Source organism: Oncorhynchus masou, chromosome 29 (assembly GCF_036934945.1).
Source record: "Oncorhynchus masou masou isolate Uvic2021 chromosome 29, UVic_Omas_1.1, whole genome shotgun sequence".
Classification (NCBI taxonomy): domain Eukaryota; kingdom Metazoa; phylum Chordata; class Actinopteri; order Salmoniformes; family Salmonidae; genus Oncorhynchus; species Oncorhynchus masou.
The window spans coordinates 14,291,299-14,315,507 of NC_088240.1; the positions used below are offsets into that span (position 1 = coordinate 14,291,299).

Genomic DNA, 24,209 nt, shown 5'->3' on the forward strand with positions numbered 1-24,209 from the left:
TCCATTGACAAACATTGTCAGTAGAATGGCTTTACTGAAGAGCTCAGTGACTTTCAATGTGGCACCGTCATAGGATGCTACCTTACCAACAAGTCAGTTAGTCAAATTTCTGCCTAGCTAGAGCTGCCGCGGTTAACTCAGGACTTCCGAGTGCTGAAGCACATCTGTCCTCGGTTTTAACACTACCGAGTTCCACTGGAAGCAACATCAGCAAAATAAGCCTAAGATCACCATGCGCAATGCCAAGCGTCGCCTGGAGTGGTGTAAAGCTTGCCGCCATTGGAGTCTGGAGCAGTGGAAATGCGTGGTTTCGAGTGATGAATCAAGCTTCACCATCTGGCAGTCCGAAGGACGAATCTGGGTTTGGCGGATGCTAGGAGAACACTACCTGCCCGAAAGATTGTGCCAACTGTAAACTTTGGTGGAGGAGGAATAGTGGTCTGGGCTGTTTTCATGGTTCAGGCTCGGCCCCTGAGTTCCAGTGAAGGGAAATCGTAACGCTACAGCATACAAAGACATTCTAGACAATTCTATGCTTCCAACTTTGTAGCAACAGTTCGGGGAAGGCACTTTCCTGTTTCAGCATGACAATGCCCCCGTGCACAAAGCAAGGTCTATACAGGAATGTTTTGTTGAGATCGATGTGGAAGATCTTGACTGGCCTGCACAGAGTCCTGACCTAAACCCCATCGAACACCTTTGAGATAAATTGGAATGCCGACTGCGAGACAGGCCTAATCGCCCAACATCAGTGCCAGACCTCACTGATGCTGTTGTTGCTGAATGGAAGCAAGTCCCTGCAGCAATGTTCCAACATTTAGTGGAAAGCCTTCCCAGAAGAGTGAAGGCTGTTATAGCAGCAAAGGGGGGACCAACTCCATATTAATGCCCATGGTTTTGGAATGAGATTTTTGATGAGCAGGTGTCCACATACTTTTGGTCATGTAGTGTATATAGAGTGCATTTGGAAAGTATTCAGACCCGTTGACAACCTTCCAGATTTTGTTACGTTATAGCCTTGATAATGGTGCCGAAGGAGATGGCCTCCGTTATACGATCCCATAACCAATTCTTATATTGTGTGTTTTTTCGCATAATTCGTAACTTATTTTGTACATAATGTTTCTGCCACCCTGTCTTATGACCGAAAAGAGACTCTTGATATCAGGGCGGCGATTACTCACCCCGTACTGGAGGAAATCTTCTTCTTCAACGAGTCGGATGGAAAGAATCTACTCCAGACACCTGACAAGGCCCTCATCTCCGTAATTCACAGGAGGGAAAGACGGATCGTGGACGACGGTCCGGGTGCCTTGTAAGGATCCGTCGCCGAGAGGGTAATCTAACTTTACCATCAGTCCTATTAGCCAACTTACATTCAATAGATAATAAAATAGACAAACTACGAGCACGTATATATCCTACCAACGGGACATTAAAAACTGTAATATCTTATGTTTCACCGAGTCGTGGCTGAACAATGACATATAATCTTTTTTAGCAGGATAGAACAGTGGCCTCTAGTAAGACAAGGGGCGGCGGCCTATGCATAGTTGTAAACAACATCTGGTGCAAGAAATCTAAGGAAGTCTCAAGGTTTTGTTCGCCTGAAGTAGAGTTTCTCATGATAAGATGTAGACCAAACTATTTACCAAGAAAGTTTACATCTATATGTTTCATAGCTGTCTATATACCACTGCAGACAGATACTGGCACTAAGACCACACTCAATGAGCTGTACATGTCCATAAGAAAAAAGGAAACCGCTCATCCAGAGGGGGCGCTCCTAATGGCCGGGGGCTTCTGACGAACCATTAAACAGGCAAAGCATCAATATAGGACTAAGATTGAATCGGACTACACTGGCTCTAACACTCGTCGGAAGTGGCAGGGCTTGCAAACTATTACAGACTATGAAGGGAAGCACAGCCACGAGCTGCCAAGGGAGATGAACCTACCAGATGAGCTAAATGACTTCTATGCTTGCTTTGAGGCAAGTAACACTGAAACATGAATGACAGCACCAGCTGTTCTGGACGACTGTGTGATCACGCTCTCCATAGCCAATGTGAGTAAAACCTTTGAAAGGCTGGTCATGGCTCACATCAACACCATTAACCCATTAACCCAGAAACCCTAGACCCACTCCAATTTGCATACCACCCCAACAGATCCACAGATGATGCAATCTTTATTGCACTCAACACTGCCCTTTCCCACATGGACAAACACACCTACGTGAGAATGCTATTCATTGACTACAGCTCAGCATTCAACACCACAGTGCCCTCAAAGCTCATCACTAAGCTAAAGACCCTGGGACTAAACACCTCCCTCTGCAACTGGATCCTGGACTTCCAGACGGGCCGCCCCCAGGTGGTAAGGGTAGGGAACAACACATCCGCCACGCTTATCCTCAACACGGGGGCACCTCAGGGGTGCATGCTCAGTCCCTTCCTGTACTCCCTGTTCACTCATGACTCCCCGGGCCAGGTACGACTCCAACACCATCATCAAGTTTGGCGATGACACACCAGTGGTATGCATGATCACCAACAATGGATGAGACAGCCTATAGGGAGGAGGTCAGAGACCCGGTCATGTGGTGCCAGGACAACAACCTCTCCCTCAACTTGAGCAAGACAAAGGAGCTGATCGTGGACTACTGGAAAAGGCAGTTCGAACAGGCTCCCATTAACATCAACGGGGCTGTAGTGGAGCGGGTCGAGAGTTTCAAGTTCCTTGGTGTCCACATCACCAACAAATTATCATGGTCCAAACACACTAACACAGGCACGACTAAGAGGGCACGACAAAGTCTATTCCCCCTCAGGAGACTGAAAAGATTTGGCATCGGTCCTCAGATCCTCAAAAGGTTCTACAGCTGCACCATCGAGAGCATTCTGACTGGTTGCATGACTGCCTGATATGGCAACTGCTCGACCTCCGACTGCAAGGCACTACAGAGGGTCCATCCAGGACCTCTATACACCTCTATACCAGGCTGTATTTTTTTTAAATGTATGAACTTTTTAAAGCATCGTTGGTTAAAAGGGCTTGTAAGTAAGCATTTCACTGTAAGGTCTACATCTGTTGTATTATGGCACATGCGACAAATAAAATATGATTTGATTCATTCTAAAAAAAAACATTTTTAAATTGATCAATCAACACACAATACCTCATAATGACAAAGTAAAAACACGTTTTTAGAATTTTTGGAAATATATTACAAATAAAAAACTGAAATATAACATTAAATAAGTATTCAGACCCTTTACTCAGTACTTTCTTTAAAACCCTTTGGCAGCGATTACAGACTCAAGTCTTCTTGGGTCTTCTTCTTCCCGAAGCCACAGTATACAGTTGAAGTCGGAAGTTTACATACACCTTAGCCAAATACATTTAAACTCAGTTTTTTACAATTCCTGACATTTAATCCAAGTTAAATTTCCCTGTCTTAGGTCAGTTAGGATCACCACTTTACAAAGAATGTGAAATGGCAGAATAATAGTCGAGAGAATGATTTAGTTCAGCTTTTATTTCTTTCATCACATTCCCAGTGGATCAGAAGTGTACATACACTCAATTAGTATTTGGTAGCATTGCCTTTAAATTGTTTAATTTGGATCAAATGTTTTGGGTAGCCTTCCACAAGCTTCCCACAATAAGTTGGGTGAATTTTTGCCCATTCCTCCTGACAGAGCTGGTGTAACTGAGTCAGGTTTGTAGGCCTCCTTGCTCGTACACGCTTTTTCAGTTCTGCCAACAAATTTTCTACAGAATTGAGGTCAGGGCTTTGTGATGGCTACTCAAATACCTTGATTTTGTTGTCCTTAAGCCATTTGGCCACAACTTTAGAAGTATGCTTGGGGTCATTGTCCATTTGGAAGACCCATTTGCGACCAAGCTTTAACTTCCTGACTGATGTCTTGAGATGTTGCTTCAATATGTCCACATCATTTTCTTACCTCATGATGCCATCTATTTTGTGAAGTGCACCAGTCCCTCCTGCAGCAAAGCATCCACACAACATGATTCTGCCACCCCGTGCTTCACTGATGTGATGGTGTTCTTCAGCTTGCAAGCATCCCCCTTCTTCCTCCAAACATAACGATGGTCATTATGGTCAAACAGTTCTATTTATGTTTCATCAGACCAGAGGATATTTCTCCAAATAGTACCATCTTTGTCCCCATGTGCAGTTGCAAACCGTAGTCTGCCTTTTTTTAATGGCATTTTGGACCAGTGGCTTCTTCCTTGCTGAGCGACCTTTCAGGTTATGTCGATATAGGACTCGTTTTACTGTGGATGTAGATACTTTTGTACCTGTTTCCTCCAGCATGTTCACAAGGTCCTTTGCTATTGTTCTGGGATTGATTTGCACTTTTCGCACCAAAGTACGAGTTATCTAGGAGACAGAACGCATCTCCTTCCTGAGTGGTATGACAGCTGCGTGGTCCCATTTTTTTATACTTGCGTACTATTGTTTGTACAGATGAACGTTTTACCTTCAGGCGTTTGGAAATTGCTCCCAAGCATGAACCAGACTTGTGGAGGTCTACAATTCTTTCTGAGTTCTTGGCTGATGTATTTGGATTTTCCCATGATGTCAAGCAAAGAGGCACTGAGTTTTAAGGTAGGCCTCGAAATACATTTGCAGGTACACCTCCAATTGACTCAAATTATGTCAATTAGCCTGTCAGAAGCTTCTAAAGCCATGACATAATTTTCTGGAATTTTCCAAGCTGTTTAAAGGCACAGTCAACTTTGTGTATGTAAACTTCTGACCCACTGGAATTGTGATACAGTCAGTTATAAGTGAAATAATCTGTCTGTAAACAATTGTTGGAAAAATGACTTGTGTCATGCACAAAGTAGATGTCCTAACCGACTTGCCAAAACTATAGTTTGTTAACAAGAAATTTGTGGAGTGGTTGAAAAACAAGTTTTAATGACTTCAACCTAAGTATATGTAAACTTCTGACTTCAACTGTATATATATATATATATATATATATATATATATATGTCTATTTTCTTTTGAAAATCTGCCACTGAACCGCACAGTTCTATCTTGTGAGAGTACACACAAACTTTAGAATATTTCACCAAGGCAACATAACATTTTTTTTTAAGGGAGACCTGGCATAGAGGTTAGAGCTCTCAAATAGAAGGCATATTCATCGCAGCAGCTATGGTATGGATAAAGACAATGTGATACCTCCACAGCTGCATGATTATGTGATCTCTCTATAATGTTGAGTAATTTAACCATTTCCAGACCCAACAAATAACAGAACACTATGGAAGGCTACTGTTGCTGTATTGTAGCCTACTCTACTCTACCCCATCAACCAACTACTAGCTAGTGACAAAGCCATGTTGTTATCATTTAGCAATTTTGTACTGTAGCTTACACTACCCCATAGCAACCAACTAGCTGACTAGCAGTGCCAAGGCTATATTTTTGTCATTCAGTAATGCTGTAATGATACTGTAACCTACTGTAGACCACATTAACCACCTACAGTAGTGAGCTAGTGATAGCTTAGCTAGCTAGCTAGCTAGCTACATCAAACTTTGAATGACATCATCAGGGTTTTTAACTTAACATCTAGGTAATTAGTATGATTGCAGGTAAAACAACTTTAGAGATGATTACAAAGTTCAAAAGCAAAGTTGTCTTACCGGTCTGCTGTTCTTGGGAACTAGACGGAGGCGTCCACCTAAGAGTTTAGCTAGTTAGCAGCGCTAACATTAGAAAGGGAAAGGGGGATACCTAGTCAGTTTTCCGACTGAATGTATTCAACTGAAATGTGTCTTCCGGCATTAACCCAATGTTAGCTATCAAACTATCCAGCAAGAATATAGAGGTAAAAAACAAAAGAAACTGCCGCACAGGGGGGGGGGGGGGCAAAGATTGCATGTTCGAATCCAGCGATAGAAAATTGTCTTTGATATTTATATTTTACAGCTTATTCCAAACCTTAAAAATTCAGAGTTAATGTCTATCCTTAAGAATCCGGAGTTAGTGCTTAAACTTAACCTTGGAATGATAGAGAAGTAATCAAGCACTTTGAAATTTGACATTTGAAACAACATCGAAATTTGACGTTTGAGAAACATGGATGAATGTCTAATTCTGACGTGAGACTGGGAGAGCTTGTTGATTGTTCTGTTAAAGTATAATAAGGCAATGTATAAATACATTTAGCCACTGTGACCCAAGGTGTGTCTGTGACCTTCCTATTTTAGCAGGTGGTGCACACACACACACACACACACACGCGCACACGCACACACACACACACACACATACACACACACACACACACACACAGAGGGAGTAGATGTCGGTGGGTAGTACAGGGGTATGCTGACCCATGTTTTACTGGGCAGGGGACCAGCAGATCTGGGCTCAGAGAGACAGTCTGGATCACATCACACACAGACAGGAGAGGACAAACTGGACCTAAGAGGGTGATATCACTGCCTCTCCCATCTCCTCTCTCCTTTCCTCCTCCTCTTCTTTTCTCTCCTTACCCATGCCTTCCACTCCTCTCACCCGCCCTCTGCTCTCCCACCCTCTCCTTTCACAACCCCTTTCCTCGACTCCCCTCCAAACCTCTCCCGCTAAGCCCTGCCCAGCCATAGCCCAGCCAAAGTATGAGATCATGATTATAAATCTAAGGCTATAAATCTACTGCCAATCTGGCACAGTGGCTTTAACTGTTACCTGACATTAACAGCTTCCAAACCAGCACTTTTCTGTTTTGCACTCTCACTCATATGAACATTCAAAACAGTATAGTAAAACATGAGTGCCTTTCTGTCTTTGCAGTGGGTGGAAAACGATTGGCCCTTTTCTGTGGCATTAAAGAAACTGACTTCTGAGGCAAAATCACAATTCATGGGTAGGGGCCTGAATTCGCCTTCCATCCTCATTACCATAACCAGATTAACAAGTAGAGGAATAGAAGACTATGACTGAATGAGAAGAATTTGTATTACCTGAGAGGCAAAGAGAGCAGAGGGGAGTGTTGGAGAAGCGAGGAGAGGAGGAGAGGGTTGGAAAGGAGCAGAGGAGAGGGTTGGAGAGGTTTGGAGAGGGTGAGAGAGGAGAGGGTTGGAGAGGAGGAGAGGGTTAGATAGGTGGAGAGGAGAGGGTTGGAGGCAAGGGATGGAGAGGAGAGGGTTGGAGAAGATGAGAGGATTGGAGAGGAGGAGAGGGTTGGAGAGTATTGAAGAGAGAAGAAGGAGAGGGTTGGAGAGGATTGAAGAGGGTAGAGGGTTGGAGAGCGTTGGAGAGGAGGAGAGGGTTGGAGACGATAGGGTTGGATAGGAGAGGAGAAGGTTGGAGAGGAGAGGGTTGGAGAGGAGACAGCCTTTGCTCTGGTTCTTTATCCCAGCTCGACCTTGAATATATACATGTAAGACATCTCTATTTTCTTGCTGCTGTGTATCAATAGAAAGCCATCCTCTCTCTGTTTAATGTTCTGAAGCTGCGGTCAAAGTTTCTCTTCCTGTCTTGGGTTCTTGGAGCACACAGAGTAGAATGAGGTCTCTCTCCCCTGTTTATGAATATGGCTAGTCACTCAATGCCAGTCATTTCTCCAAGCCCAAAACAACCTTTTCTAAACACTATACTGTAGAGGCAGTGTGGAAGTCTTTGTTCAGGCTCTCCCCTGGACTACCAAATGTAGTCTCAAGGCTCATGCACTTACAACCTTTCCTATACTTGATGCCCCCTATGTGTCCTTCTCTCTATCTATCCATCAATCTCTCCCTCCCCCTCTCCCCCCCCCCCAGTCTTGTCCCATAATACAATCAGAGAGAAAAACATTCTTCCTGAATATTGCCTCCCCCTCCTCCTCTACCTTCCTTCCTCCAGGTTAGTCCCCCCCCCACCCCTGGTGACAGATGTGCTGTGAGCATTGAGTCATGACATCATAATTCAAGCGTTCCAGTTTTCACGGTTAAATCAATAACAGTGTGTCCGAGTCAAGGTTAGCGCCAGGCCTTCCCAGTGCTGCTCTCTCTGCTCCTGTTCACATAGAAAATCAGATAAATTCTCCCTAAAATAATTAAGCCTTCAGCTCTGTCTCTGGCCTATTCTTTACCAGCTAACAGCTGATTAACGGTGCTGTGAGGGAGTCAAGGCAAAATCCTAAGAATAGAGTATCTCTCTCACACACACAAACACACAAAAAAGTGTGCACACACAGACACACTCACAGAAATAGAGCAAGTATGAATATTTGTCTTGCTTTTGGGAGATAAATATAGACCGTTGTGTCCAAAAATAAATGGATAACCTCAAGGGTATAGAATTGGTCAGTCTGTCTGCCCCCCCAGTCTCTCTGTCTGCCTCCTTGTGTGATATAATTGGCATGCCCTGAGGTACCGTTTGTCCTTTTCCGTATAGGCTATTTTAAACTAACTGAAGGGGTGATGCTGCTTAACATGTTATTTTATGATACTGGAATGACCTTACTATTCATCTTGCAGCAGCTGGCTCCCTCTGGGTGCATGTACTGAGGAGGACTGGAGCAGCACAGGGAGAAAGGGGGGGGGAGAGCATGAGTGAGTGAGTGAGTGGGAGGCGTCTCTGAGGTGGAATATGTAAAAAGTCTAAACAACAAGTCCACAAAGCTCGAGGACAGACGGGAGCTAGTATAAATGTGCTGCTGTTCGCACGGGGGTAATAGGGGCCAAAAAACACCCTCCCCCTCTCTGGATGTAAGCGCGCCACTGGCCATGGCCACTCTGGAGGGCTGTCATTGTCAGGGCGCCGGGGGGCAAAACAATAACAACAGCATCCTGTACAACATACTGAAGAACAACAGCCTCACGACCACCGAGGAACCAACATCACAACCACAACACAGACAGCAGCACCAAGTGCTCAAGGTCTCCTCCTGCTCCTCTTCTTCGAGGTTTGAGCTTAGGCAGCAACAGGCTTGCTCTTGCGGTTCCTCGCTGCGACGGGGGTCTCTCCGGTCCCCCCAGGTGACTTGCAAAGCCGCATCGGCGGTCCTCATGAAAACTCTGCGATTTGTAAAGAACGTGCCGTGTTTCCGCGAGCTTCCCGAGGATGACCAGCTGCTGCTCGTTCGGAACGGCTGGGTGCCGCTGCTTGTGCTGGGCCTCGCGCAGGACCGGGTGGACTTCGAGACCACGGAGACCGCGGAACCTAGCATGTTGCAGCGGATCCTGACCGGCGGCTGTGTCAGCCAAGGCGGCTTAATGGACAGACAGGTTGAGCCGGAGCAGAGCGCGGGAACACCCGGGGTCTCTCTCGCGGATATCCAGGGCATCAAAGCGTTCCTGAAAAAGTGTTGGGGTTTAGACATCAGTACCAAGGAATATGCCTACCTCAAAGGAGCCGTGCTCTTCAACTCAGGTGGGCTGGGTGCTTTAATAACGCAGGTTATTTACTCACTAGTCATTGTCTCGTTGTGTCCTTGATTGAGTTCATGTAATGGTATAGCCTACATACCCTATATGCAATTTAATACATTACTCTGTCTCTAGTTCTGAAAGTTTGGAAAGCAGTTACATATTTATATTTTATACAGAAAACAAACAAAGCTTATTTAATATTAAGGTAATTTCGAGCATAATGGACAATTGTGTCGTTCCACCAATTAAGCCTTTTGAGTAGAGTACCTTAATCAAAAACTAATTTTAAGATTCTGCCATAAAGAGCACATATTCACCTTAAAAAATACGCGTTTTTCATCTCATGAACAAAAACAAGGTTGCCCAACAGTATTTGTAAGTCGCTCTGGATAAGAGCGTCTGCTAAATGACTTAAATGTAAATGTAAATGTAATGGAAGACTTCAAGTTAAATCAGTCTTAAATATCCTTGTGACAGGGGGAATGGAAGCCTGTTGTGTGCAACAGGGAGGGGAAATCGAATGCAAGCTTCACAAAACAAACAGTATCAAATCTAATTTTATTTGTCACATACACGTGGTTAGCAGATGTTAATGCAAGTGTATCAAAATGCTTGTGCCTCTAGTTCCGACAGTGCAGTAAAATATAACAAGTAATCTAACAATTCCACAACTACCTAATACACACACATCTAAAGGGGTGAATGAGAATATGTACATATAAATATATGGATGAGCGATGGCCGACCTGCATAGGCAAGGTGCAATAGGTGGTATAAAATACAGTATATACATATGATATGAGTATTGTAAGATATGTAAACAATATTAAAGTGGAATTATTTAAAGTGGCATTGTTTAAAGTGACTAGTGTTTAATTTATTAAAGTGGCCAGTGATTGGGTCTTAGTGTAGGCAGCAGCTTCTCTGAGTTAATGATTGCTGTTTAACAGTCTGATAGCCTTGAGATAGATGTTTTTCAGTCTCTCGGTCCCGGCTTTGTTACACCTGTACTGACCTCGCCTTCTGGATGGTAGCGGTGTGAACAGGCAGTGGCTCGGGTGGTTGTGGTCCTTGATGATCTTTTTGGCCTTCCTGTGACATCGGGTGCTGTAGGTGTCATGGAGGGCAGGTAGTTTGCCCCCGGTGATACGTTGTGTAGACCGCATGACCCTCTGGAGAGCCTTGCGGTTGAGGGCGGAGCAGTTGCCATACCAGTTGCCCGACAGGATGCTCTCAATTGTGCATCTGTAAAAGTTTGCCAGGCTTTTGGGTGTCAAGCCACATTTCTTCAGCCTCCTGAGGTTGAAGAGTGCTCTTCAGCCTTCTTCAACACACTGTCTGTGTGGGTGGACCATTTAGGTTGGTCTGTGATGTGTATGACGAGGAACTTAAAACTTTACAGTTTCTACACTGCTATCCCGTCAATAGGGGGTGCTGCCTCTGCTGTTTCCTGAAGTCCACGATCATCTCCTTTGTTTTGTTGATGTTTAGTGAGAGGTTATTTTCCTGACACCACACTCTGAGTGCCCTCATCTCCTCCCTGTAGGCCATCTCGTCATTGTTGGTAATCAAGCCCACTACTGTTGTGTCATCTGCAAACTTGATGATTGAGTTGGAGGCATGTGTGGCCATACAGCCGTGGGTGAACATGGAGTACAGGAGGGGGCTGAGCACACACCATTATGGGGCCCCAGTGTTGAAAGTCAGCAAAGTGGAGACGTTGTTTCCTACCTCCACCACCTGGGGGCGGCCCGTCAGAAAGTCCAGGACCCAATTGCTCAGGGTGGGGTCGAGACCCAGGGTCTCCTGCTAGGTGATGAGCTTGGAAGGTACTGTGGTGTTGAATGCTGAGCTCTAGTCAATGAACAGCATTCTAACATAGGTATTCCTTTTGTCCAGATGGGATAGGACAGTGTGCAGTGTGATGGTGATTGCATCGTCCGTGGACCTGTTGGGGGGGGGTATGCAAACTGAAGTGGGTCTAGTGTGGCCGGTAAGATGCACTTCTTGATGACAGAAGTGAGTGCTACGGGCGGTAGTCATTAACTTCAGTTATCTTTGCCTTCTTGGGTACAGGAACAATGGTGGCAATCTTGAAGCATGTGGGACAGCAGACTGGGATAGGGAGCGATTGAATATGTCCGTAAACACACCAGGTGCTGGTGTGCGAATGCTCTTAAGACGCGGCTTGGGATGCCGTCTGTGCCAGCAGTCTTGCGAGGGTTAACACGTTTAAATGTTTTACTCACGTCGGCCACGGTCCTTGTTAGTGGGCCGCCACGGTGGCACTGTATTATCCTCAAAGAAGGTGTTTAGTTTGTCTGGAAACGGGATGTCGGTGTCCGTGACGTGGCTGGTTTTCTTTTTGTAGTCCGTGATTTCCTGCCACATACGTCTCGTGGCAGAGCCGTTGAATTGCGACTCCACTTTGTCCCTGTACCGGTATTTACGCACTAGTCATTGTCTCGTTGTGTCCTTGATTAAGTTCGTAATGGTATAGCCTACATACCCAATATGCAATTTAATACATTACTTAATACATTACTAATACATTACTCTGTCTCTGTCTCTAGTTTGAAAAGCAGACAAAGCTGATTTAATATGTGGGCAATTTCGAGCATAATGAACAATTGGGTCGTTCCACCAATTAAGCCTTTTGAGTAGAAAAAAACAGAATCAGTGAATTTTAAGATTCTGCCATAAAGAGCCCATATTCACCTTAAAAATACACGTTTTTCCATCTCAAGAGCAAAAACAAGGTTGTACCGGTCCCTGTACTGGTATTTTGTTTGTTTGATTGCCTTGCGGAGGGTTTGATTGCCTTGCGGACGGTATCTATGGGTAACACGGTTGAAGTTGTATGCATGACCCACTTAGTTTTCCATGACAAAACACAATAAAATGTCCATAAACAGTATAAATTATCTTCAGAAATGACTTTGTCAAAGTAACAAAATAACTAGGGCTTTACAATGATGGTTTAAACTTGGAGAAATGTTGGGGTTAAGTGGTTTAAAATCTTCCTGGATTTCAGAGAGGATGCACAGAGGGACATGTCAAAATGCAGAATTCTGGCACTTGATTATATGAGAAACAGATTTATTTAATGTTCCATGTGGCACTTCATTTAATATAACAGTCTTTTAAAAGTCTATAATTGTTTTAACCTTTCTACTTTAATAATCAAAGGCAGTCAATATGTATATATACAGTATATTTATAATCCAGTTAAACATACACTGATTGTACAAAACATTAGGAACCAATTTTGCCCTCAGAACAGCCTCAATTCATCCAATGCTTCCCAGAGTTGTGTCAAGTTGGCTGGATGTCCTTTGGGTGGTGGACCAATCTTAATACACACAGGAAACTGTTGAGTGTGAAAAACCCAGCAGCTTTGCAGTTCTTGACACACTCTCACTGGCGCGCCTTGCACCTACTACCATACCCGTTCGAAGGCACTTCCATAGTTTGGCAAAAAAGATTTGGCATGGGTCCCCAGATCCTCAAAAGTTATACCGCTGCACTACCGAGAGCATCCTGACCGGTTGCATCACCGCCTTAAAAGTATTTAAGTGCCTTTGAACAATCCATGTCTCAATTATCTCAGGGTTTGAAAATCCTTCTTTAACCTGTCTCCTCCCCTTCATCTACACTGATTGAAGTGGATTTAACAAGTGACATCAATAAGGATTCACCTGGTTATTCTATGTCATGGAAAGAGCAGGTGTTCTTAATGTTTTAAACATTAAACACAGTGTACAGTCACCATATTAGCCTTCTTATTCCCTTCATCTACTTCTAAGGAAGCAGTTTGTGCTATTGTTTTAGCAATTTGTATTGTTTTAAGAGATTTGCGTCCTTCAATATCTGGAGACTTCAGAAACCTTGCCAGAAGGCGTTGTGAGATATTTGTGGATGATTTGGGAGGTAGTCTACAATCAAGACCTTCTCATTTTTCAACAGATGAGACACCTGGTTACCATGATGACTCGGGTTCCCTGAATTTCAACCCAAACAGTTCATGTACTTGTCTAAAGTTTGTATATGATAATTGATTTATTCTCCTCCACTACTATCCCCCACCCCCTCCACCTCTCCCCAGATCTCCCTGGTCTGTGCTACCTCAACTACATCCAGTCACTGCGGAGCGAGGCTCACCAGGCTCTCAACGAGTATGTGAAGCTGATCCACCGGGACGACGCCACACGCTTTGCCAAGCTGCTCATCGCCCTGGCCATGCTGAGGGCCATCAGTCCCCCGGTGGTGGCACAACTCTTCTTCAAGCCCATCATTGGAGCCGTCAATATGGAGGAGGTCCTGATGGAGATGTTCTATGGGAAGTAGAGGCTTTCTATGGTCCTGTCCAGATACAACCCCTAGATATAGCCCCCAAGTCCTTCTCTTAGTCCTTACTCCCTAGGCAATTTCACCTATTCCCTACCCACTAGAAACCTGACCTTGCCCTAGACTCTCCACCCCCATTTCCCCACTTCTGCTAGCCCCTAGCTCCTATTGGATAGTAATAAGCAAAAAAACATGCCCAATACGGGAACAATATGATAGCTCCACCTTGCCCTCCGGTTGGCTATAAAGGAACAATATGATAGCTTCACCTTGCCCTCCAGTTGGCTATGAAGGAACAATATGATAGCTTCACCTTGCCCTCCGGTTGGCTATAAAGGAACAATATGATAGCTCCACCTTGCCCCCGGTTGGCTATAAAGGAACAATATGATAGCTCCACCTTGCCCTCCGGTTGGCTATAAATGAACAATATGATAGCTCCACCTTGCCCTCCAGTTGGCTATAAAGGAACAATATGATAGCTCCACCTTGCCCTCCGGTTGGCTATAAAGGAAAAATATGATAGCTCCACCTTGCCCTCCAGTTGGCTATAAAGGAACAATATGATAGCTCCACCTTGCCCTCCGGTTGGCTATAAAGGAAAAATATGATAGCTCCATCCTGCCCTCCGGTTGGCTATAAATGTTTTTTTTGCTATATTACATCTATCAAATCCTCTCAGATCAATATCTGTGGGGTTTATTCTGGACTGGCCATTTCCATTGAACGGACAGAAGAACACATCTGTAGTTCTAGTAGAACTAATTAACTGTTAACCAACCGTTTGATCTGAATGGACGGTTGAACAGAAGGACAGACAGGAAGGAAGAGATGTGTGTTTTGTTAAAGATGTTTTGGACCCTGGTTGATTAAGAACAGTGGGGGTGAAGGGGGTGTTGGGGGCAGGCTGATGTCACAGGGGTGAAGGGGGTGTTGGGGGCAGGCTGATGTCACAGGGGTGAAGGGGGTGTTGGGGGCAGGCTGAAGTCACAGGGGTGAAGGGGGTGTTGGGGGCAGGCTGATGTCACAGGGGTGAAGGGGGTGTTGGGGGCAGGCTGATGTCACAGGGGTGAAGGGGGTGTTGGGGGCAGGCTGATGTCACAGGGGTGAAGGGGGTGTTGGGGGCAGGCTGATGTCACAGGGGTGAAGGGGGTGTTGGGGGCAGGCTGATGTCACAGGGGTGAAGGGGGTGTTGGGGGCAGGCTGATGTCACAGGGGTGAAGGGGGTGTTGGGGGCAGGCTGATGTCACAGGGGTGAAGGGGGTGTTGGGGGCAGGCTGATGTCACAGGGGTGAAGGGGGTGTTGGGGGCAGGCTGATGTCACAGGGGTGAAGGGGGTGTTGGGGGCAGGCTGATGTCACAGGGGTGAAGGGGGTGTTGGGGCAGGCTGATGTCACAGGGGTGAAGGGGGTGTTGGGGGCAGGCTGATGTCACAGGGGTGAAGGGGGTGTTGGGGGCAGGCTGATGTCACAGGGGTGAAGGGGGTGTTGGGGGCAGGCTGATGTCACAGGGGTGAAGGGGGTGTTGGGGGCAGGCTGATGTCACGGGGGTGTTGGGGGCAGGCTGATGTCACAGGGGTGAAGGGGTGTTGGGGGCAGGCTGATGTCACAGGGGTGAAGGGGGTGTTGGGGGCAGGCTGATGTCACAGGGGTGAAGGGGGTGTTGGGGGCAGGCTGATGTCACAGGGGTGAAGGGGGTGTTGGGGGCAGGCTGATGATCAGTCTGTAACTTTCTTTTTATATAAAACTATTTTTCTATCATAAAATTATTCTCTGAACTGCTTTGCCGTGCTTGTGTCAGGTGAGTGGTGCTCAAACTGTCTCTATGGTGATCAGAAAGGCGTAGGAGATGTTGCCCCTGGACACTGATCGAAGGTCAGAGTGGAGTTTTACCCCCTAACGATTAAGGTTAAGGGTAAAATGTTCCTAGATCTGTGCCTAAGGGCAACATCTACCCAGACAGATCAGAAAACCCAATGTTCCTTTTCAGTAACTATGGTGGATTATGTGTTCTGAATAAAGTTTGATGTCTGTTCACAGTTCGCTGCTCCCACATGTGATCTTTAATTCAACACGGGTCTGAATTGGGAGCAGCAAACATGGAGCGGACATGACCTTTTTTCCACAGTTGTCCTTCTAGGTTCAGGTTGGAACATTCTCTTTTCACCGGAGTGTGGGATCTGAGCCCTAGGAAGCTAGCTGGTACTAAGCAGTGAAGAATGGCCTTCTTCAAATCTGATTGGTAGAAATCCCAGTATAGCTCCGGGCTTGGTTATATAAATCCTCTACCACTCACTGTTGTCCTGGATTCACATCTCACCATATTGATACTCTACTCATACTCTGGTTTCGACTCAATAGATTTTTCCTGTGTCTCTGTCTGAGGCAATAGGTGATTGTTGCCGTGCTATTGCATTCATTTATCATGCAAGCACACAGTTTAGAGTGTAATTGTATCCATTGTAGGATTATCATGAGGCTGGTAAGAGAAACAGCCATGGACCTGTTATGACCACAAGAGGGCACTGTTTAAACATCACACTGGTAGTGTCATGCACTCATGCGGACACAGACACACACATGCGCGCACACACACACAAAACCCAGCTTCAGGGCAGTCACAGGTGTGCAGAAGAAAATCTTGAGGAAATGACCTGCAGAGTTGGATGGCCTCCAGGAGTGTTTCGCTTCTCTCCAAATCTCACCATCAATGGGCAGGATGTTCCCGGAACAAATGGGAATACTACTCTGGCCAAGATCTGCAGGAGGGATTCAGGGGGTGGGGAGAGCTGCTCAACACCTCAAAGACACAAAACTTGTTGGGTTTTTTAGGGCTCGATGCAATCCGGATTCTAGAGAAAGCAATCTTCCTGCCCAGTTGCTATACTGTAGGACTGTTTGGGTGTGTGTGACAGATGAGGAGCAGGGAAGCGTGGAGACACAAGGTGGTCAGGCGCTCTGAGCGGTCAGAACAGCACACCCGTGTGCAACCAGGTACTGGGGATGAGTGTGTGCGAGGGGAGGTAGTAGGAGTAGCATTACGCTAAGAAGAAGACAACAGATGCCATGGAGCCAGCGGCAGGAGGAGTGTGAGCTGTTACCGGGACAATGAGGGAATCCAGAACCTGTGGGTGGACCGCAAGCCCCCAACCCTGCCCCCCATCAGACCTTACCCCTTCACTCTGGTGTAGACCTGAAATAATTGGATAGGCGTAAGCATGACGGTAGCACCACTTTGTCCTCTGATAGGCCAGATATATAACCACACCATTTTCCCCACACCAAAGGTCTCTCCTCGGTTTTACCTTTGTTTAACTAGGCAAGTCAGTTAAGAGCAAATTCTTATTTTCAATGACGGCCTAGAAACAGTAGGTTAACTGCCTTGTTCAGGAGCAGAATAGATTTTTACCTTGTCTGCTCGGGATTTGATCTCACAACCTTTCGGTTACTAGTCCAACACTCTGACCATGAGGCTACCTGCTGCCCCTCTATCCTCTTCATGGGGCCCATTTTCTTTCCAATTAAGACCCTAATTGATAAAGATAAGTCTATTAATCGTGTATGTAGTAATAAAAGGCCAGCTGTCAGAAGACACACCAGCTATATCACTGATGCCACTCCACTGTGGTGTGTGTGTGTGTGTGTGTGTGTGTGTGTGTGTGTGTGTGTGTGTGTGTGTGTGTGTGTGTGTGTGTGTGTGTGTGTGTGTGTGAGAGAGAGCGAGAGAGAACATGTGTGTATTCATGCCAGCCTGCCACACTCACTGGCCATATTTCTGCGCATGACTGTGTGCACGTGTGTGTGGATCCTATTTGTCTCATTGAACCAATTGCTAATTCAACATTAACCAGCAGATGGCAGTGTTTAATCATCTCTTCATTTCACCTGCCTACAGTATCTACTACTTACAGAGCAGAACTATTGAATTCTGGTCCTGGATGGCCAGAACTCTGTCTTTTGGACCATGAAAGACTGTTTAAAATGAACAAAACATAAATGAATCGAGAGGAGATCAACATTTTTAATATGCAGTGAGAACGTAAGGGCAACTGATAAGAATGGATTGTGTTTTTATAAAGATAGACATTTCCTTCCAAGTGAATATCGTGTTTATATATTTATATAAATATCTATATCATATATAGAATATGTATCTATTTGCTATGCATACTCAGAAATTACACCTTCAAATATAATTTTAAAAGTATTTTAAAGCACAAACACACCTTTTCTTTCCTTAAACATGACCTGGATAAGCATGGATTAAAAACAGACTTCTCAGCATGGGAAAATATTTCAAGAACTCAACCAAAACATTGAAAATGTATTTTTTAAATCTAAAAATGTTTCATGAGGTACTCAAAATCCATACTGTTATCTTAAAGGTCCAATGCAGCTGTTTTGATCTCAATATCAACTCATTTCTGGGTAAGAATTAAGTGCCTTTCTGTGACTGTTTACAATTAAAATGGTCCAAAAAATTAATTTGTGTCTAAATATCAATTTATCAAGCAAGAATTTTGCTAAGACTGTCTTGTGAGTGGTTTGAGTGGGAAGGGGAAAACTGAAAATTTGCTGTTATTGGCAGAGAGGCTTGGTACTCTTTCTTATTGTTCTAATTTACTGCATGGTGTTACCATGAAAGATCAAAACTCCCTCCCTCCAAAACAGGCTGAACAAACAGCTCTTCAAACAGCTCCTTCACTAAAAGGGCCTAATTTTCATAATTTTACAGTATTATTCCAACCTCAGTGTAGAAACATAAAACACAAGTAAATCACGTTTTTGACTGCACTGGGCCTTTAACAAACCAGGAACCACATATCTAAGTGGTGTACAAAACCAGCCTAGCACAGACACACACACACACACACACACCTCCCCCTTAATGTCAGATGAAATGTAAATAAGTATGACTTTCCAAGCAAACTCTTTTTGTTATAAAAATATACTTATTTTTAAAATAATCAACACATTTCTTTTTAAGGTGAGGGATTTCACTATCACACTAAAACAGCGAGGCTGTTTGTTTTTATAGAAAATATGAAGCTTTGGAGAGAGCTCTGACTGACTGACTGGAGAGGACTAGGACCCCTCTCTAAATCCTCCCCTTCCTCTGGTCCACAGGAAGTTACATCAACATCACCAGTAGCTCTTCCTTCTTTTTGCATATTCTATGATTTTTTTAAAAGATTGTTTTAAAAACTAGATATACACCTTATACAGGTCAACAACAAGATGCTGCTCCTTGGAGTAAAACGTTGCAATGTCCAGGCAATTCCCCAAAAGTGTGTAAAAAAGGATCTTAAACTACATAAAGTCAAGATAGAAAACACAACAGCGCAGATACATGACATACTGGCTTTCTTCATAAGCATATTGTAATTAAATAAAAATAAATAAAAAAACAGAAAAAATAGAAATATATAAATCTGTGTGACAAGTTAAAGTAAAGTTAAAGTAAAGAAGGCAGCAAACAGGATTGAATAAAAAGAGAAAAACACAAACAGGAAGACACCTATGCTACAAATAAACTGAAAATATATGTACAAGACCCTGTTTTCCTTTTGTGTGTGTGTGTGTGTGTGTGTGTGTGTGTGTGTGTGTACGCGCGCATGCACAAGTGCCAATGCGTGGGTTCTTTTATTTTTTATTCACAGTTCATGTTGATCAAACTCTGATGTCTTTTGATCAAACAGTTTGTTGTTGTCAGTTTGAATCTTTAATCCTCGGATTAAGAACTTCTCCTCTGCATACATGAGGACCACGTTCCAAACCAAACCTGCCCCGACTTTGTCTTGCCTGTTCACAGGGGTCCACTCCTAACCAAACTTCTCACAATCTCTCAGATGTATCCAATCAGTACTGGCTCATAGAAGCGTGACACCAAACCGATCCAAGTCAAACCAGACCAAACCGCGTTTCTCTGCTAGTGTCGTAAGGTTCTACCCTGCCCCACTCCCCCTGGTCACCAGATGACGCTGGAGATGCTGGTCTCCCTGGGCAACAGAGGCAGCATGGCGTGGTTAGTGTGGTCTTCCTCCACACTGTGCTCGCGGCTCTTCCCTGCTGGCGGCCTCTGCCCATTCAGCATCGTCAGCGGGATGTTGCAGTAGGTGTGCTGGTTGCCTAGTGATGACAGCGGCGGCAGCGTGCCCCCCGGCGGCAGGTCGTACTCGTAGCTGCGGTAGTAGTGTTTCTGCCGCATGGTGGTGTGGTAGGAGTTGTGGAAGGACGAGCGGAGTTCCGGGTGCGCCGTGGCCATGGCGGTGGAGGTGGCAGCTGCCATAGAGATGGCGGAGACGGTCTGGAGCTCGCCGAAGGGGCCCTGCTCGCTAACGTCCAGCGCTGGTTCATGACTCAGCATGGGTTCGGTGCGGCAGAAGGGCATCTCATACTGCAGTTGCTTCCAGAACTTGGAGCTGAGCTTGTTGCTCTTGGGGCCACGCCACTTGATGACGGTGAGGGTCTTGATGGTGTGTTTGAGGGCCTCCATCTCTTGGTAGTTCATGATGCCACGCAGCTCGGCACACTCGATCAGAATCACCTTGATCTCCCCGGTGACCAACATGTTGCGGAGGCGTGTCTCCAGCTCAAAGATGCTCCACCCCCGCCGCACCACATAGTTGGGCGTCATGACGATGATGAGGCGCTTGGATTGGTCCACACAGCGCGCCACGTCCTCGATGTAGGCTGGATAGAGTGAGAGAGACAGAGGGATGAAGGGAGAGGGAGAACCCAAAGCACTCAGCATACGATCAATCTCCTTGAAAAAGGAGATTGATTGTTCTATACACTTAGAATATTCTGTTCTATACGCTTAGATTATTCTATACACTAACATATTTTATATAACATGTTTGTACAGCGCCTTGCAAAATTATTCACCCTCTTTGGCGTTTTTCCTATTTTGTTGCATTACAACTTGTAATCTGAATTTTTATTTGGATTTAATGTACATACACAAAATAGTGATTGGAGATTAGAGTATCTGCCCATAGGACCACTAAGCCATACACTCCATAGAGCTGAGCTTTACGGAAGAGTGTCCAGAAAAAAATAAGCAAACATTTTTGGTGTTCGCCAAAAGGCGATGTGGGAGACTCCCCAAACATATGAAAGAAATCTGGTCAGATGAGACTAAAATTGAGCTTTTTGGCCATCAAGGAAAATGCTGTCTGGTGCAAACCCAACACCTCTCATCACCCTGAGAATACCATCCCCACAGTGAAGCATGGTGGTGGCAGCATCATGTTGTGGGGATGTTTTTCCATCGGCAGGGATTGGGAAACTGGTCAGAATTGAAGGAATGATGGATTGCACTAAATACAGGGAAATTCTTGAGGGAAACCTGTTTCAGTCTTCTAGAGATTTGAGACTGGGACGGAGGTTCACCTTCCAGCAGGACAATTACCCTAAGCATACTGCTAAAACAACACTTGAGTGGTTTAAGGGGAAACATTTAAATGTCTTGGAATGGCCTAATCAAAGCCCAGACCTCAATCAAATTGAGAATCTGTGGTATGACTTAAAGATTGCTGTACACAAGTGGAACCCATCCAACTTGAAGGAGCTGGAGTAGTATTGTCTTGAAGAATGGACAAAATCCCAGTGGCTAGATGTGCTAAGCTTATAGAGACATACCCAAGATACTTGCAGCTGTAATTGCTGCAAAAGGTGGCTCTACAAAGTATTGCCATTGAGGGGGTAAATAGTTATGCACACTCAAGTTTTCCATTTTTATTTTTTGTATTTCTTGTTTCTTTCACAATAAAACATATTTTGCATCTTGAAAGAGGTAGGCATGCTGTGTAAATCAAATGATACAAACATCCCAAAAAACTATTTTAATTCCAGGTTGTAAGGCAACAAAATGGGGAAATTTCACAAGCAACTGTACACAGTAATATATTTGTTGTAACATGATGTGGACATGAGACATCTAGCACACCACTTCACAGTACAATGGATGGACAACTACAAGACATACAACACAAAACAGACAGCAGTCAGACAACAGATTAGCGTTTAAACATACAGTTACTACAACACAGGAGGCTGCTGAGAGGAAAAAGGCTCATAATAATGGCCGGAACGCCGCAAATACAATGGCATCAAACACATGGAAACTATGTGTTTCATGTATTTGATATCATTCCACCTATTCCGCTCCAGTCATTACCACGAGCCCGTTTTCCCCAATGAAGGTGCCTCCAACCTGTATACTACAACTGGTCTTAGTCAACACTATCTACATCACTTCTAATCTCTCTCTCCCTCTCTGAGGTTTTTGGATCTGAGTGTGTATGTGTGCAATGGCATGTGTGTTTGTGTACGTGGGTGTGTGTGCCTGTGTTTGTGTGCTAGAGTGTGTGTGTTCTGACTTAAAAGCTATGCTCCTGCTGTGTAAACTCTTACAAAATGCCCACCCTAAGCTTCTCTTCCTGTCCAGAGAGGAAGTGCATCACAGTTGCTGACACAAGAGGGAGACTGAGGACATGTACCTCTAAGAAGTCTTGTGTCATCCTGGTAAAGCTCATTGGCCAGACCTAAACATAAAACATGTCAACATTGAGACTCAGATCACAGGAGAACACACAAACAGCAAAGAGGGCTTGCGTAACACTGGCATTTGAACTAGAATGTATTATTTTGCTCTCTCTTTCTCTCTCTCTCACACAGTTTTTTAGCAACTTGTTGTATAACTCTGACTCGGGACTAGTTTCTCCGTTCAGCTGTCTCTCTCTCATCCAGCAGTGCAGTAACTACAGTAACAGCCTCTAAACATGTCCCTCTATGATGTCCCATTCTGTCTGAAGCTGCCAACCATACCGCCGGAGCAGTCGTCTCACTGGATGTGTTCACTCTCGCTCTATTCCACATGAAACCCAGCGAGATGTAGTAATATATACTGAACATCCTGACCCAGCTAGATGTAGTAATATATACTGAACATCCTGACCCAGCTAGATGTAGTAATATATACAGAACATCCTGACCCAGCTAGATGTAGTAATATATACTGAACATCCTGACCCAGCTAGATGTAGTAATATATACTGAACATCCTGACCCAGCTAGATGTAGTAATATATACTGAACATCCTGACCCAGCTAGATGTAGTAATATATACTGAACATCCTGACCCAGCTAGATGTAGTAATATATACTGAACGTCCTGACCCAGCTAGATGTAGTAATATATACTGAACATCCTGACCCAGCTAGATGTAGTAATATATACTGAACATCCTGACCCAGCTAGATGTAGTAATATATACTGAACATCCTGACCCAGCTAGATGTAGTAATATATACTGAACATCCTGACCCAGCTAGATGTAGTAATATATACTGAACGTCTTGACCCAGCTAGACATAGAGCTGTGGTAATAGATTTCTATATATATTTTTTACCTTTATTTCACTAGGCAAGTCAGTTAAGAAAGAAAATAAGTTATTTACAGTGACGGCCTACCCCGGCCAAACCCTTAACGAAGCTGGGCCAATTGTGCGTCGCCCTACGGGACTCCCAATCACGGCCGGTTGTGATACAGCCTGGAATCGAACCAGGGTCTGTAGTCTGTAGACCGCTGCGCCACTCAGGAGTCATACTGATACTGAACATCCTGACCCAGCTAGATGTAGAGCTGTGGTAATATATACTGAACATCCTGACCCAGCTAGATGTAGTAATATATTCTGAACATCCTGACCCAGCTAGACATAGAGCTGTGGTAATAGATTCTGAACATCAAGACCCAGCTAGACGTAGAGCCGTGGTAATGAACAACCTGGACCATATACATAGACGGACTACTAGACAGATTGGCACATGCATCAGAATATGTTCACAAAATATATTCATGAATGTATTAATGGGTTAAATGGGAACTAGAGAGGACGCTGCTGGGGATAACAAGTACTCTATGATATCTGACCTACAGCATGTATACTGAGCTAGCTGTATCTCATGTCCACTGTTACACAGTCCCCTTGCTGAGGGCACAGTCAGTGTGGCATAGGCTACACAGTAGAATACATTTTGGACTAGAAAGGTGAGAGAGAATGTTGCATCTCGGTTAAAGGGAGCGGGTTCTTAAAGGAAAACTCCACCCAAAAACTATATTTTTTGTATTTGTTTCCTTAGTCCATTGTTGACATGGTCCCAAAATGTTTTACTTGTCAGCAGTCAAGTTTTCAAGATATGCAACTTTCAAAATACAAAAATCAATCATTTATGTCTGGGAGCCTCCTTTTGCCATTGAATAGGAATAAGACAGTTCAGATGGTTACAACCAATCATAAGCATGCATTCGATGATCATGCACTGAACAAGTGCATGCATGCCTGTTTAAACAAATGCACAGTACGCATATAACACTTGCTGTTGTATACAGTCATACACTCGGGCTCCCGAGTGGTGCAGCGGTCTAAGGCACTGCATCTCAGTGCTA

The 24,209-nt window shown here is 44.6% G+C and overlaps 2 protein-coding genes across 2 annotated transcripts in view; one reads left to right on the plus strand and one right to left on the minus strand.

Annotated features, from left to right (window-relative positions):
- The first annotated feature begins 8,667 nt into the window (after positions 1–8,667).
- Positions 8,668–14,366, plus strand: LOC135519052 (nuclear receptor subfamily 0 group B member 1-like). Its single transcript, XM_064944097.1, has 2 exons — positions 8,668–9,406; positions 13,511–14,366. Exons 1-2 carry the CDS (start codon positions 8,683–8,685, stop codon positions 13,750–13,752), a joined length of 966 nt encoding a protein of 321 aa, XP_064800169.1. The 5' UTR covers positions 8,668–8,682; the 3' UTR covers positions 13,753–14,366.
- A 3,275-nt stretch (positions 14,367–17,641) lies between these two features.
- The window catches only part of LOC135519050 (interleukin-1 receptor accessory protein-like 1), a 41,130-nt gene continuing 34,562 nt past the window's right edge, over positions 17,642–24,209 (minus strand). The window contains exon 5 of the mRNA XM_064944095.1: positions 17,642–20,444. Coding sequence (XP_064800167.1) covers positions 19,720–20,444 — 725 coding nt within the window. The 3' untranslated portion in view covers positions 17,642–19,719. The remainder of the gene's footprint in view (positions 20,445–24,209) is intronic.